General features: G+C 38.1%; 1 protein-coding gene across 2 annotated transcripts in view; it reads right to left on the minus strand.

Moving 5' to 3' along the window:
• Positions 1-5,288: 5,288 nt before the first annotated feature.
• LOC123774027 (uncharacterized) overlaps positions 5,289-13,816 on the minus strand; it is a 37,046-nt gene continuing 28,518 nt past the window's right edge. For both annotated transcript variants that reach the window (XM_045768127.2, XM_045768126.2), the window contains 4 exons: positions 13,481-13,677; positions 11,290-11,433; positions 10,178-10,324; positions 5,289-6,152 (listed from right to left, as the gene is read on the minus strand). In XM_045768127.2, the coding sequence (XP_045624083.2) occupies positions 5,424-6,152; positions 10,178-10,324; positions 11,290-11,433; positions 13,481-13,677 (1,217 nt within the window). In that variant the 3' untranslated portion in view covers positions 5,289-5,423. The remainder of the gene's footprint in view (positions 6,153-10,177; positions 10,325-11,289; positions 11,434-13,480; positions 13,678-13,816) is intronic.

Below are 13,816 nucleotides of genomic sequence, written 5' to 3' on the forward strand. Positions count from 1 at the left end.
TCAATGATACCTAATTAAGAAAAAAAAATCTACAGCTGTTTTCCAATGGTTATACTACAGTATTTGCTTCATAATCAAGATTGTGTTTTTTTTAACACTTACAAGTATTACAGTACAGTAAAACAAGTGTATAAAAATATTTACCACACTCGTTAAACAACATTTTTCTCGCATCACCATAAATTCTCATGCGATTTTTCCTATACATTAAAAATTTATACACAATAATAAAAATTCAAGAATATGTATGTGCTAGGCAGCTTTTTAATGTTATACAGTAAAACTTTATATCAAACACAAACTAAGTGGTCACTTCATGGTGTAAAATTCACCCAATTTTATTAAAAATCTTGATTTCAAGAAAATTAATATTGAGATAATATTTGTCACCATCTTCATGTCATTTCTTACTTTCCTGGGGTGGGAAGACATTTGGCTAGAGTGATATACTTAAAGATTAAAATATATTCTCAACTATACCAGTTCTTACCAACTATTAATATTAGTAGCACTGTAAACATTCTTTTGAAACAAATTTAAAAGAAATTTCTGTACAACTGTATTCAAGCTTTTGTTGTGTTCTTGATACACTTTGGTAATTTAGTTAAAACATATTAACCAGCTTCTAAATAAATATGTTTAGTATATTTTTATGTTTAAATATTAATAATCTACCAACAATATTAATTTAAATATTTCAAATATATATAAATATATATACAATATTAAAATTATATAAAAAACCAAGAAACTTAAAACTGCTTGCATGCTTTTCTTCTGTTATTTATCTATGCTTTATGCAATAAAAGGAAATTTGTAAAGCCATTTCCATAGTTTTTATCTCACACTGCAGTCGTTTTCGTATGTACAGAGTATTTTCTGGTATGCTTAACCTAAAATCTAGGATGCAACAGGCACAAGTTTCCAGTTCCTGAGCAAGATAGAAACATGCACCAATAAAATAAGCAGATAAAATAAGGCAATTATATCTAATTGGTGCTAAAGCACTTGGACGGTACAAGGTCCTGAAGGAGACAACTATTTCCTACTTAATTCCTTCCTCACTCAGGCAGCAGTCTTTCAAATTACAAAATTATTAACACGAAGGAATGCATACTGCACTTGCTGGTCACACTTTAGTTTTGGTTTCCACGTCAAATCTCCTTAAGTTTCAGAATTCATACCTTGCTTTTGAATCATTTACCTAATAGATGTACAGGCACACACACAACTCTAAAGACACTAATTTATTACTCATGGTAACATGAGTAAGGTTAACAGCAGCTTTATACACAAGACATTACATATTGTATATGTACAGTACTGGGAAAACCAAAAGCCAATTACAGTACATATTCAATTTCTCGCCAAAATAGGAATATACATGTTGTAAATGGTGAGAATATAAAACATGTAAGAAGTTTGCCTTCTATAGTATGGCAAAGTTAAAGTATATATTAGCATATATATTAAGTACATGATTTTGTAACAATGCCGTATTGCAGTTAAGACAAATGTTAGACTTTCATGACTCAAATGAATCTCTCTCTCTGGAAGTGGCCTTCTCTTCACTAGGTGTCTTTATGTAGAATATCTAATTCTATTTCAACTGCTTTCATGTGACAAAAACTCTTCAATAAGCACTAAAATAAATCTACAGGAGCAATAAATGGATGTACTTGTATATTAATAACTCCTGTAAATTGTAAATTTAGCTAATATCCAGAATTCCAAAAAATACCATGTTTTTCTAAAATTCTGAGTACAGAACTGTATATCAAATATAGCTTGGAAATTATTGTGAGAAAACTAATATAAAATAATGTGCAAAAGATTGTGTGGAAAGCTTCTAAACATAAGCCTGTAAAGCCAGCTGATAATTAAGTACTCCATACATTGGTGCTATAATTTCTAATTTATGTACTTGTACACACAACAAACAAATATTGTATATAAACAAAAACACACACACACCCACCGATGACATGACTCGGTGAGTTCTGGAATATTTCATCACTATCTAGGTGATAGTGCTGGAGAGTCATGCAAGTGGTGTCCAAGATAACCATGAGCAGTAATAGGTGGAGGAGAGTACTGATTATTGTAAAAAAAATATATACACAAACCTGGAAAAAGTTAAGAGCAAGGCTACTAAACGGAAGCAACTGAGAATAATGAAAAAAATTGTGGATATGAGGGGAACATATGGGGGACCAACACTGTCATCTAATGACCAAAATTTAAGGAGTTTTGCCAAGAAAGAAATAAGAGTTGTTTTTCTGGTGGGTTAGTGAAGGTTTAGGATCTGCTAAGGATTCATGAAAGAAAATTTCTTACATTAAAAAAAGAAAGTGAAAATCTTAAAAGTATGATTAACCTCTTACAAGGAAGTATTTTGCAGAACTGGACTGGAAATGTGTAAAGAGGAAATGAAAGAGACAAATGCATACCAATGTTGTAAAATAGAGAGAAATATGTTTGGAAGTCAAAAATATTAGATTTAGGAGAAGGCCTCACAACAAAGGAAATGGAGTGAAACAAATGACAGAAGGGTTTAGGAATGCCAGAACATTGAATATGATGAGGATAGGGAACTACTGTCATTAAGACGAGATCTATCAAAAAAAGACAAATAAGCTTAAATTTAATTTTTGCTTCAATGAAGAAATTCTTTTTCTTCAAGGTGCTAACACCTTGTAGAAAAAAGGTGATAGGATTTTCACAAGCTTTCCAAGCCTGTGAAAAAGTATAAACAAGTAAACCTAACAAAATTGTTAGAGGAAAAGGGAGTGAAAAGCAAAGCAGCAGAGAACATATTCTGGAAAGAGAACAAATGACAAAAAAAGGGAATCAATATAGGAAAAGGTCAAGCCATCAAACATACAAACCTGCAAGAAACAACTACACAGCAGTGAGATAAGAAGCAGAATGAAACTTTGAGGAAGTGGTAGAGGACAAATGAAAACAGAACCAGGCCTGTTCTATAAATATGTTACAAGGCAAGTTGCATGTAAAGGATAAAATTCTGAAATTGAAAATGGGGAACAGATTCACAGAAAATTAAAAGGAAATGTGTGAAACACCAAATGAACAGCTTTAAAAGGAGTTTGTGCAAAATGATGTTTTCAGAGAACCAGACACAATACAAATTTCAGAGAATGAGTACATAGGAGAGTCTAGAGATGAAGCAGAATAACTGCTCAAGGAGCTAAAGTTAAAGTTGCACCTGGGCCAAATGGAGTCTTACCTTGGGTTCTGAGGGAATGTTCTGATACTTAGCTGGTACCTCAGCCGAGTATTCCACTTCAATTGATTTTTGAAGCTTATTTATGTACAGGAATCTTAGTAGAACAGAAAAAGGCAAACATAGTTCTAGTCTACAAAAATGGTAAAAGAAAAGACCCTCTAAATTACAGACCTGTATCATTGACAGCATGGTTGTCAAAACACTAGAAAAATAATTGAAAGTAAATGAGTAGAACATATATTGAAAGAAATGGAATAATAAATGACACAGTATGGCTTAAGCCATACCTTAAGCCATAAGTATTAAGGAAAATTATGGAAAAATGCAATAAATGAAAACTGGTTCAATTTCAATCAAACTTTTTTGACTAGTTGTATATAAAATTTGGTTCAACTGGCCCAAGTCTCAGCATCGTAGCATAAATAGGAAGGGAGAAAAAAAATTGAATTATGTGTCGAAAGTTTTCCAAAATGGTAAAAAATTAACATCAAACAAAAGTGTCAACTGAAATCATGTCTATGACTCTAAGCTATCACAATAGCATATAATAAAGTATTTTAATATTTAGTTTTATGCCCAAACATTAAAAAAAATCAATAAAAAAAAATATTTTTTTTATCAGTTGATTTGCATGAAACTTATACAAAATTAACTCTCCTCTTTCATTTTTTTTAAATTTACATGAAATTTACACCTTATATGTAGTTAACATCTCTAATAAACTTATAGAATACTATATTCCTAAGTTCATTTATTGATTTAATAAATATTTGCAAACATGAAATATTGGCATATATTTTGGAGAACTTTGACTACTTGTCAAACTAAAAATATTTTGGATAATCCTCTTTCATACAAATCCTTTATTTTATGCTAATGTAATAGACGATTCTCATAGAAAGGATCTCATGTGAAAATTGTGGTTGTAGAGTTTTATTGAAAATGTGTAAAAATTCGTTGCAAAAAAAAAAAAAAAAAAAAAAAAAAAAAAAAAAAAAAAAAACTTTTTTTCTATTTAGGGTGCGATACTGAAACACAGAACAGTTGCAGCCCTTCTTATATACAACTAGTAAAAAAAGTTTGGTTGATATTAAACAACATTTAAAAATCAGGTAATACGCTCCCTTAAGAACTGGAATATCCTCTGATAAATCTAATTAGTTTTCATGATAGAGCCATAGAAATTCTACAGGAAAGAGATGGTTGGGCTAACTGTATTTATCTGGACATAAAAAAGCTACTTACATAGTCCCACACAAGAAGTTTTTCTGGAAACTGGAACATGGTGGTGACAGGTAGATTGGTGACATAGATGAAAAATTTTCTGACAGAAAAATGAGGGCAGTAATAAGAGGCAATGTATCAGATTAGAGAAATGTTACTAGCGGAGTATCACGAGATTCGGTTCAAGCCCAAGTATTGCTCACTGTTAATATAAATGATCTCCAGAGGAAATAAAGAATTATTTAAACATATTTGTTGATGATGCTAAGCTACTAGGGAAAAATAAAAGACCTAGATAACTGTCATGCCCATCAAGGCGACCTGGACAAATGTGTATAGAGCAACACTTGGCAGATGGAATTCGATGTGAATAGCTGCCACATTTCGAAGTATGGAATAGGATTAAATAGGTCCCACACAACCTACAAATTATGTGAAAAGACAAAATAACTTGGACAAAAAAAAATAAAAGATTTAGGCATGGCTAAATGATATTTAGAGCATGGCTCTAGATATTAAACCATCACCTGAGGACCACATAAAAGACATTGTGCAAGAAACCCATACAATGCTTTCCAACTTCAGAAATGCTTTTAAGCACACAGACAGTGAAATAAGTTAAATAAGAAGGTGGTGGAGGCCAAAACCGTCAGTACTGTACTTTCAAAGCGTTATATGACAGTACTGGGAAGAGGGAACACCATGAGCATAGTTCTCATCTTGCAACTACACTTGGGTAATTACACACACACACACATACACAGTGTCTATAGGTATAAAGTAAATTATAAGTTTTTTTTAAGAATACTGTACCTTTAAACATATAAATATAAACACTCAAGGTCTATCACATTGTATAGTTAAAAATTATATTAATTACATATTATATTAATAAATAAAAACATGGTAATTAAGTAAATATAACGAACCAGCTTTAATTTTTTATCTTGTGCTATTTCCACTCTATGTTAGGAACAAGTTGTTCTGTAGCAGTCGGAGAAGAAGCGGGAGTAAGGCAATTCTCAGCTTTCTTATTCTCGTTACAATCACCTTCTTTAGGAACTTCAGCATCGTAAATTACCTCAGTTTTCTCATCTGAACTAAATTTTTTTTGGAAGTCACTGCACTCTTTTTCATTAGAATTCTCAATATACAGCTCCTCTGATGTGGCATTAGCTGAATTTTCCTTGTCATTTATCCCTGTAATATTTTCCTCATTGCCAGCACTTTCTTCTCTGTTCTGCTGATTTGGTAAAGTAATTATATTTTCAATGTTTTCCTGATTCACAGAAATAGTTGAGTCTATATTAGAACTGTCTTCAGTTAACACATTCTCTTTTGTTGAAGCTTTCAAATCAACAGCAAGAACTTCTTGTTGGCAGCTGTTTGTGGCTTCTATAATATCTTCAGACCCTGATGATAATGAACCATTTCTGTTTATAGCATAAGAAACAGCATTGTCAGTTACATCAACACAACAATCTTTATTTATAGGCCTACCCTCTGCTACCTCAAAGTCTTCACAGTTTTTTCCATCAAAATCTTCTTCTGCCTCTGCAAATGCTTCTGCATTAACATGCTGTTCAGCATGTTGATCTTGTTCTGTCTCAAGTCGATCATCAGAACCATTGTTGATACACTGATCATTTTGAAAAATTTCCTTCACTGGTATTTCTTCATCCTATGGAAATATGCGAGGTAAATTCACCGTGAATGATTTTATGAGAAACAACATATCTCAGGGTACAGTACATGGAGTGGGCAAAATTAGTCTGGCAACTCACATAACTGAGGAAGATGACCGAGAAGTTAAATCTACTCAAAAGAATTTGATTGCAGGATAAGGCAAGACAGGCAGACAGTGAGTAAGTGTATAAGGAAGCATGAAATGAAAAAATATATATGTAATTGTGGCGTGAATGTGAATAGCATGCACAAAGTTGTAGTGAACAATGCTGAGTGAAAGCAAATTGTAAGGAGGATGTGAGTTATCAACTTCCTGTTTGTGACAGAACATGAGAGAATGATTATTGTACTGTTCATAAGAGTTCATGAACAGTAAATGACTGAAGTGTTCCTGGCAGCTCATAAGCAGCTTATAATTTATGATAAAATGGTTAAAGTGGTAAAGTGGTTACTTGTGTGGACAGCAGTCATATTGTAAATATCCCCTAGATTATAGCCTTATAAATCAAGATATTGTCTATTAAAGAGCAATACCCCCACCACATGTGCAGGTGCCATCCAAACAACATTAGTCATCACTTAAGACTATAGTGTCAGTAAAGTTACCAAATTAAAAACAAAAGAAAGCTTAAAATGTATTTTCACTTTTAGATATTGCAAGTCATCTAGTGCATATTGTCTGCAAGCAGAAGGGAAAGATAAATCATGTACACATCCTTGCATTAAATGTTGGATACAATGTGATGCCTGAGCTAACAACAGTAAGTTGCCCTCATTATTATTACTAGACAAGCAGATTGTTTCACTGCAAAAACAGAGCATTGAATGTAAGGAAACGCCATTTTCTAGGCAAGTCCCGGAGGCTCCCTGGAGCTATCCAGGCTGATATGTAACTATTAGCTTTCTGGCATCAGTCAAAATGCATGGAGTTCTTGCCTACCGGGAACCACGAGCTAGAACCTGGCCCCCCTCAGAGAGGCACAAGGAGCAATGACCTATAGAAACTCCCAACTGTGTGTTTGGGAGCATTCTGTCTGACATCGACTGGGTCTGGCACCCAGAAAGATAGGTACCCCAAAACAAACTTCTATTTTGCTAAAAATATTGCTACCGAATGAGTGGACAGAATTCTCCAACAACAAGACCCACAAAGAGGGTACTAACACCCAAGTGGGGGTAAAAGGGGGCCCAAGGTCCCCAGGTCGACTCCTCCCCAGCCTCGGGATGCCCCAAGTCAGGACCCGGGACAGAGCAGTCCTCCATACCTTCTACCCCTGAAGAAAAGGCAGAGTCCAAGGGAAAGGCTGAAAAGAAGAGGGCCTGCTGGTGGGACCCAGAAGCCTTGTTAGGAGGACCTGGCTCCGATGCCTCTGTCCCCAACCCGAATTGGACAGCCCCAGAAGCTGCCTGAATCTCATTACCAACTAAACCCTGCCCCGACCCTTAAACCCTCAGACGTTTGTGAGCCGGAAGTAGGGAGGGGGGTGGGGGAAGTGCAGGATAAACTACAGGGGAAGGACCAGGGAGTGCGGGACTGAACCAAAATCGAAGCGAATGGTTCACCTCCAGGTCCGGGTCCCTATAACCAAAGCAGGGCGGTCGCGGGGCATACGGGTGGGAAACCAACCTACCGCATTTCAGCAACGTGGATGCTGCCTGTACCCTAACAGTATGTCATCAGAATGGTACTGGAGAACAAGCAGAGAACATGACTCACAAGACTCCAGGTCAAAGGTGTCGTTGACCCAACAGGCAGCATGACGGAGGGAAAAGCAGTGACTGTCACCCTGAGACAAGGACACGCAGCAACCTTCAAACTCGCACAAGGCTAGGTGGAACTCGGAAAACGCATGCAACGGTCCGGATACGGCTGCAAATGAACAAACCGACCACTAGGACCAAAAGAGCAGAAACCCGTGCTGTAGGAGAGCATAAAGTTCTCAGACATGACCCCCAGAGGCCATTGGCCCCCAGTAGAAGGGGGGGAAAAAAAAAAGAGCCTTAGAAAAACAATCCTGAACCGAAGGGATACCATCGACGAAGAAACCTGATCACCATACAAGTGGTGGTAAACCCACGTCAGAAAGACCAGACCAAATCGGGGGAGAAGATTGATCTAGCTACGTACCGGACCAGACTGATCTGCTGAAAGAGGCAGAGCCGCGGAAGAAACCCCAGGTTTGGACACCGAGCAAGCAGCACCTGAAACCAAGGCTGGGTCAACAGGACTACTCTTCTCCCGTAGTAAGTCTCCAACCGAGCCAGAACCCGAAGCAACAGCTAGACCGGGGAGAAGAGGACCTTGACCAGTCTTGATGAAAGGCATTAACCACGACGGCCTCAGTCGGGGAAGGGCGCCACATATACCGAGAGACTCCTCGACCAAGCCGGCTCGAAGAGGTCCACCACTAGACGCCTGTATGTCTGGCAGAGCCAACTGAAGGAGTCAGCATCAACCGTCCATTTTGTGGACAGAGGAATAAACCGAGAAAGGCCATCTGCCAGGACATTGGACACTCCCTGGATATGAACCGCCAGGAGAGCCAAATTCCATGAATCCAGCAGACGAGTCACCCGAAGGGACTAGCCCCAAAGAGTCAAGGACCACATCAAACCCCCGCAGTTCAGATAATGAACCACTGGGGAGCAGTCCGAATGGAGGCAGATCGTCGATCCTCGAGCGACGAAAACCCTCTGAAGCGAAAGCCACACCGCCGCGAACTCCCACACCATGCTGTGAGCCCGACGGAAGAACGGACTCCTCCAACCCTGGCTGGTCTGGTGAACAATGGTCACAAAGCCCCAGCCAAGAGACGACACAGCAGCTCCCATCCCCCCCTAACATTCTCACACTACCCTACCCATCCCCCCTAACATTCTCACACTACCCTACCCATCCCCCCTAACATTCTCACACTACCCTACCCATCCCCCCTAACATTCTCACACTACCCTACCCATCCCCCCTAACATTCTCTCACTACTCTACCCATCCCCCCTAACATTCTCTCACTACTCTACCCATCCCCCCTAACATTCTCTCACTACTCTACCCATCCCCCCTAACATTCTCACACTACCCTACCCATCCCCCCTAACATTCTCACACTACCCTACCCATCCCCCCTAACATTCTCACACTACCCTACCCATCCCCCCTAACATTCTCACACTACTCTACCCATCCCCCCTAACATTCTCACACTACCCTACCCATCCCCCCTAACATTCTCACACTACCCTACCCATCCCCCCTAACATTCTCTCACTACCCTACCCATCCCCCCTAACATTCTCACACTACCCTACCCATCCCCCCTAACATTCTCACACTACCCTACCCATCCCCCCTAACATTCTCTCACTACTCTACCCATCCCCCCTAACATTCTCACACTACCCTACCCATCCCCCCTAACATTCTCACACTACCCTACTCATCCCCCCTAACATTCTCACACAACCCTACCCATCCCCCCTAACATTCTCTCACTACCCAACTCATCCCCTCCTAACATTCTTGACCTGTGTATTAACCTATGGTATGATGACCTATGCAGTGGGTGGTCGGGACAACAGGAGTTGCCAGTCACAGTCAACCTATCTCCTCAACCCTTCCAACAACATGTTATCACTCAAAACCAACCACGGTGTTATCCCAATACCAAGACATCTGTCTGCTCATTATTCCTTTTAAAAGTCAACTTGCTAAAATTATATGAAATATGTAGGCACTGTATTTTGTAGTTACAAGGATACCCTATGAATTACTCTTCTGAATACCTGTTAACAAATTCCAAGTATTCATTTTGTACCAAGGCTTTAGAGCCATTATAAAATGCAGCCTTGACAAGATATCCAATTTTATAGGATCCAGAATTACAGGAATAAATATCAGAGTTTTCAGAAAGTGTTAGTTATAAAAAAGGTTTGGACACAAATGGTCCTCTGCACTGTAGAATGTTCTGTTAAACAAATTTGTTTGATACATTGATTTGTGTTGTAAAAATGACTATTCACCTTAATGTCATCCATGGGAGCTCCTTCACTAAGTACTGATGTTTCCAGGCTGTCATTACCACTATTGCCACGTGTCCATGAACACTCATCAGCAGGTAATGCTGAGGTGATAACACTAGCTCCATCTTCTGCATCACTTAGTGCCTTCTGGAATAAAAATGGTTTATCTATAATAGGTTTCCAAATCTATCAAAATTAAATTCTGTACAATTTTATATACAAATTATTATCAAAAACACAAGTACAGTACAAGTACTCCCTGTGGTTGGGGTATTCCTCCCTGGTGGTACAGGGAGTTCTCAGAAGATATCACCCTTTCATGCATAAAATCATTGAACTAACTCGCCGGACTTAAGGGTTATCTTCTTGAGGTTATCTTGAGATGATTTCGGAGCTTAGCGTCCCCGCGACCTGGTCCTTGACCAGGCTTCCTTTTTGTTACAAACACCCCAGGAAGCAGCCCATAGTAGCTGACTAACTCCCAGGTACCTATTTACTGCTAGGTAACAGGGGCAAGTTTTCATGAATTAATTGTTTTTCGACTACCTAACCTAACCTATAAAGATAAGATAAGATAGGTTAGGTAAGGTTCGGTCATATATCTATGTTAATTTTAACTCCAATAAAAAAAAAAATTGACTTCATACATAATGAAATGGGTAGCTTCATCACTTCATAAGAAAAAAATTAGAAAAAATATATTAATTCAGGAAAACTCGGCCAGCTATGCAAGGCCCGATTTGCCTAATAAAGGCAAATCGGGCCTTGCATAGCTGGCCGAGTATGACGTTCTGGCTACTAGGTACAACACACACACACACACACTTGATAGGGAAGACGGGACACCAGGAGCGTAGCTCTCATCCTGTAACTACACTTAGGTAATTACACACACATTTTTATATATATATATATATATATATATATATATATATATATATATATATATATATATATATATATATATATATATTTATTTATTTATATTTATTTATTAACACACATCCACTCATACCTATATACAGCCAAATACATAACACTGACATGCGGTTTGATGGTTAATGGTTAATGGAAGTACAATAAAAATAAAATGTAGTAGTTATTTAAAGTACCTGAGTTTGATAAAGAGTTGAACAATGGGTGCTTGAGGTGGAATGAGAGAGAACCAAATGCTTCTGAGGAGTCTCCAAGTTCTCTGTAGAATCTGAGGTAGCAGATGCTTGGCCATCCCCCACAACTGACTTGGACACAAATTTCTGAAAATTATTTCATCACTCACATATTAATGCTCAGGCAGTCCTTAGTTATCCAAGGCTTTTTGTCAGGATGGTGAATTGGTTTCTGTTCTGCATGCTGGCACAACTAAAATTATTACAATTAAACTCACTACAGATAATAATAATAATAATAATAATAATAAATAATAATAATAATAATAATAATAATAATAATAATAATAATAATAATAATAATAATGTCTTGAATATAATGAAAAGCCACTTTCTGGGTGAGACCCGGAGGCTCCCTGGAGCTATCCAGGCTGATATTAATATATTAAACCCTGGCATCAGTCAATGTGCATGGAGTTCTAGGCCTACCGGGGACTAGCCTAGTTCCACATCAGCTACAGAACTGTAGGGTGGATAGCCGGTACAGGGGTCTGCAGCTCCCCCTTCCCACTCCCAGGGAGGGGGGGGGGGGGCAGGGTTGGGGGTTGCTAAGATAGCGGCATGGTGGTGGTGTGACATAATGCTCGTTTGCTCGTTTTCATTTGGGGAGTTCTGTCCACTAGTTCAGCTTACAGTAGCAATATTTTAACCAGAATAAGGGTTTGTTTTGGGGCACTTACCTTTCAGGGTACCTGACCCTGTCAATGGCAGACATAGAATGCTTCCAACCACACAGGGGTTTATATAGGCCATTGCTGCTCATGCCTCTTGAGGAGGCCAGGTTCTGGTAGGCTTAGAACTCCATGCACATTGACTGATGCCAGGGGTTTAATGCATTCATATCAGCTTGGATATGTCGAAGGGGCTCCCCCCCAGAAATAATAATAATTATAATAATAATAATAATAATAATAATAATAATAATAATAATAATAATAATTTTATATTCCCAGGTACTGATTCTGGATTTCTATGTACTGTACAGCATTTATATGTCACATGGCTATGTACTGTGTTTATGTATCACATCTCATGTCTATGAACTGTGTGTATGTATAGTATCATCACTTGCATGGTGATGGACTTTGTATATGCATCACATCACTCAAGTCTGTGTGTAACAAGCTAAGATGGTTTAAGAAGTTTATACCTCTTGTATTATATTGTATACATGGACAATTTGGTTGTTGGGAGTGCGAGTGTAGTTCTGACCTGTTTCTTGCAAAAGGTCGGACTACAGGGTTTAGAGCTTGTATGTGTTAGCAAGGTTTTCTAATCCCTGTAGTCCGACCCTTTGCAAGAAACAGGTCAGAACTACACTCTCACTCCCAACAACCAAATTGTCCATGTATACAATATAATACAAGAGGTATAAACTTCTTAAACCATCTTAGCTTGTTACATGTGTACTGTGTCACATGTCACTGTACTGAGTCATATGTCACTGTACTGTGTCACATGTCATTGTACTGTGTACTGTGAATCCTTCACAGTACATGGATTAGTAAATACGTGAATTTAGAGACAATTCTATAACCAATGTTCCAGCGATGTGTCAATATTTCATTCAAAATGATCTGCTACCAGAAATTTTAGCCAAATATCCCCAGTTTGCTAACTGTAGGTAGTTACTAAGTGATTGTAACCTATCCACCGCTGCCCACTGGATGGGGGGCGGTGTGCAGGACAAATATATCAATTGTGACACTAGCTCTCCACATATGTCAGTTGCTTAATTTAGAACCTGTACTTGAGGTCGATCTCGAACCCATTGTTGATGTGACGACTTATATTGAATTTTGTAACTAGCTCATCAAGATTGTAACTTGCTTAGCTAAATGAATTGTGGGGTTCAGTCCCTGAGCCCATTATGTGCCTCTGTAACCCTTTCCACTACCGCCCACAAGATGGGTATGGGGTGCATAATAAATGAACTAAACTAACTAAACATTACTCATATATATCTGTACTTTGTTAAAGGTTTATATACTGTGTACGTATTTATGTAACATATCTATGTACAGTACTGTGTATTATGTTTGTGTACTGTACATTGTGTGTTACATGTGTTTGTACTGTGTGACACAAACATATATTCAAATGTAAAAGCATACTAATTTGATAATTGTCTTACATCCTTTCCAGTATAGCTGCCATACCCTTGACCTCGTCCACGTCCTCGTCCTCTTGGGTTCCTATTTCCTCGAGCCCAGCCCTTCTGATGCTGCTTGTCCCCACCGTGGCCATTACTTTCTTCAAACTCACGCTCATTATGGTCAATATAGGATGCAGGTTTTCCCCTACGACCTGAGCCAACTCGTACAAATTTCCCTAAAAGTAAAGACCCATAAAATACAGGTTATAATTAGTGGTAATACTTGTACCATAATTTCTCGGTAATCTCACTTGGTTGCTCCTTAAGTAAGATTACATGGTATTGGTAATAGTAATGTGTAGTCAGGTGGGGTGA

This window comes from Procambarus clarkii, chromosome 91 (genome assembly GCF_040958095.1).
Source record: "Procambarus clarkii isolate CNS0578487 chromosome 91, FALCON_Pclarkii_2.0, whole genome shotgun sequence".
Classification (NCBI taxonomy): domain Eukaryota; kingdom Metazoa; phylum Arthropoda; class Malacostraca; order Decapoda; family Cambaridae; genus Procambarus; species Procambarus clarkii.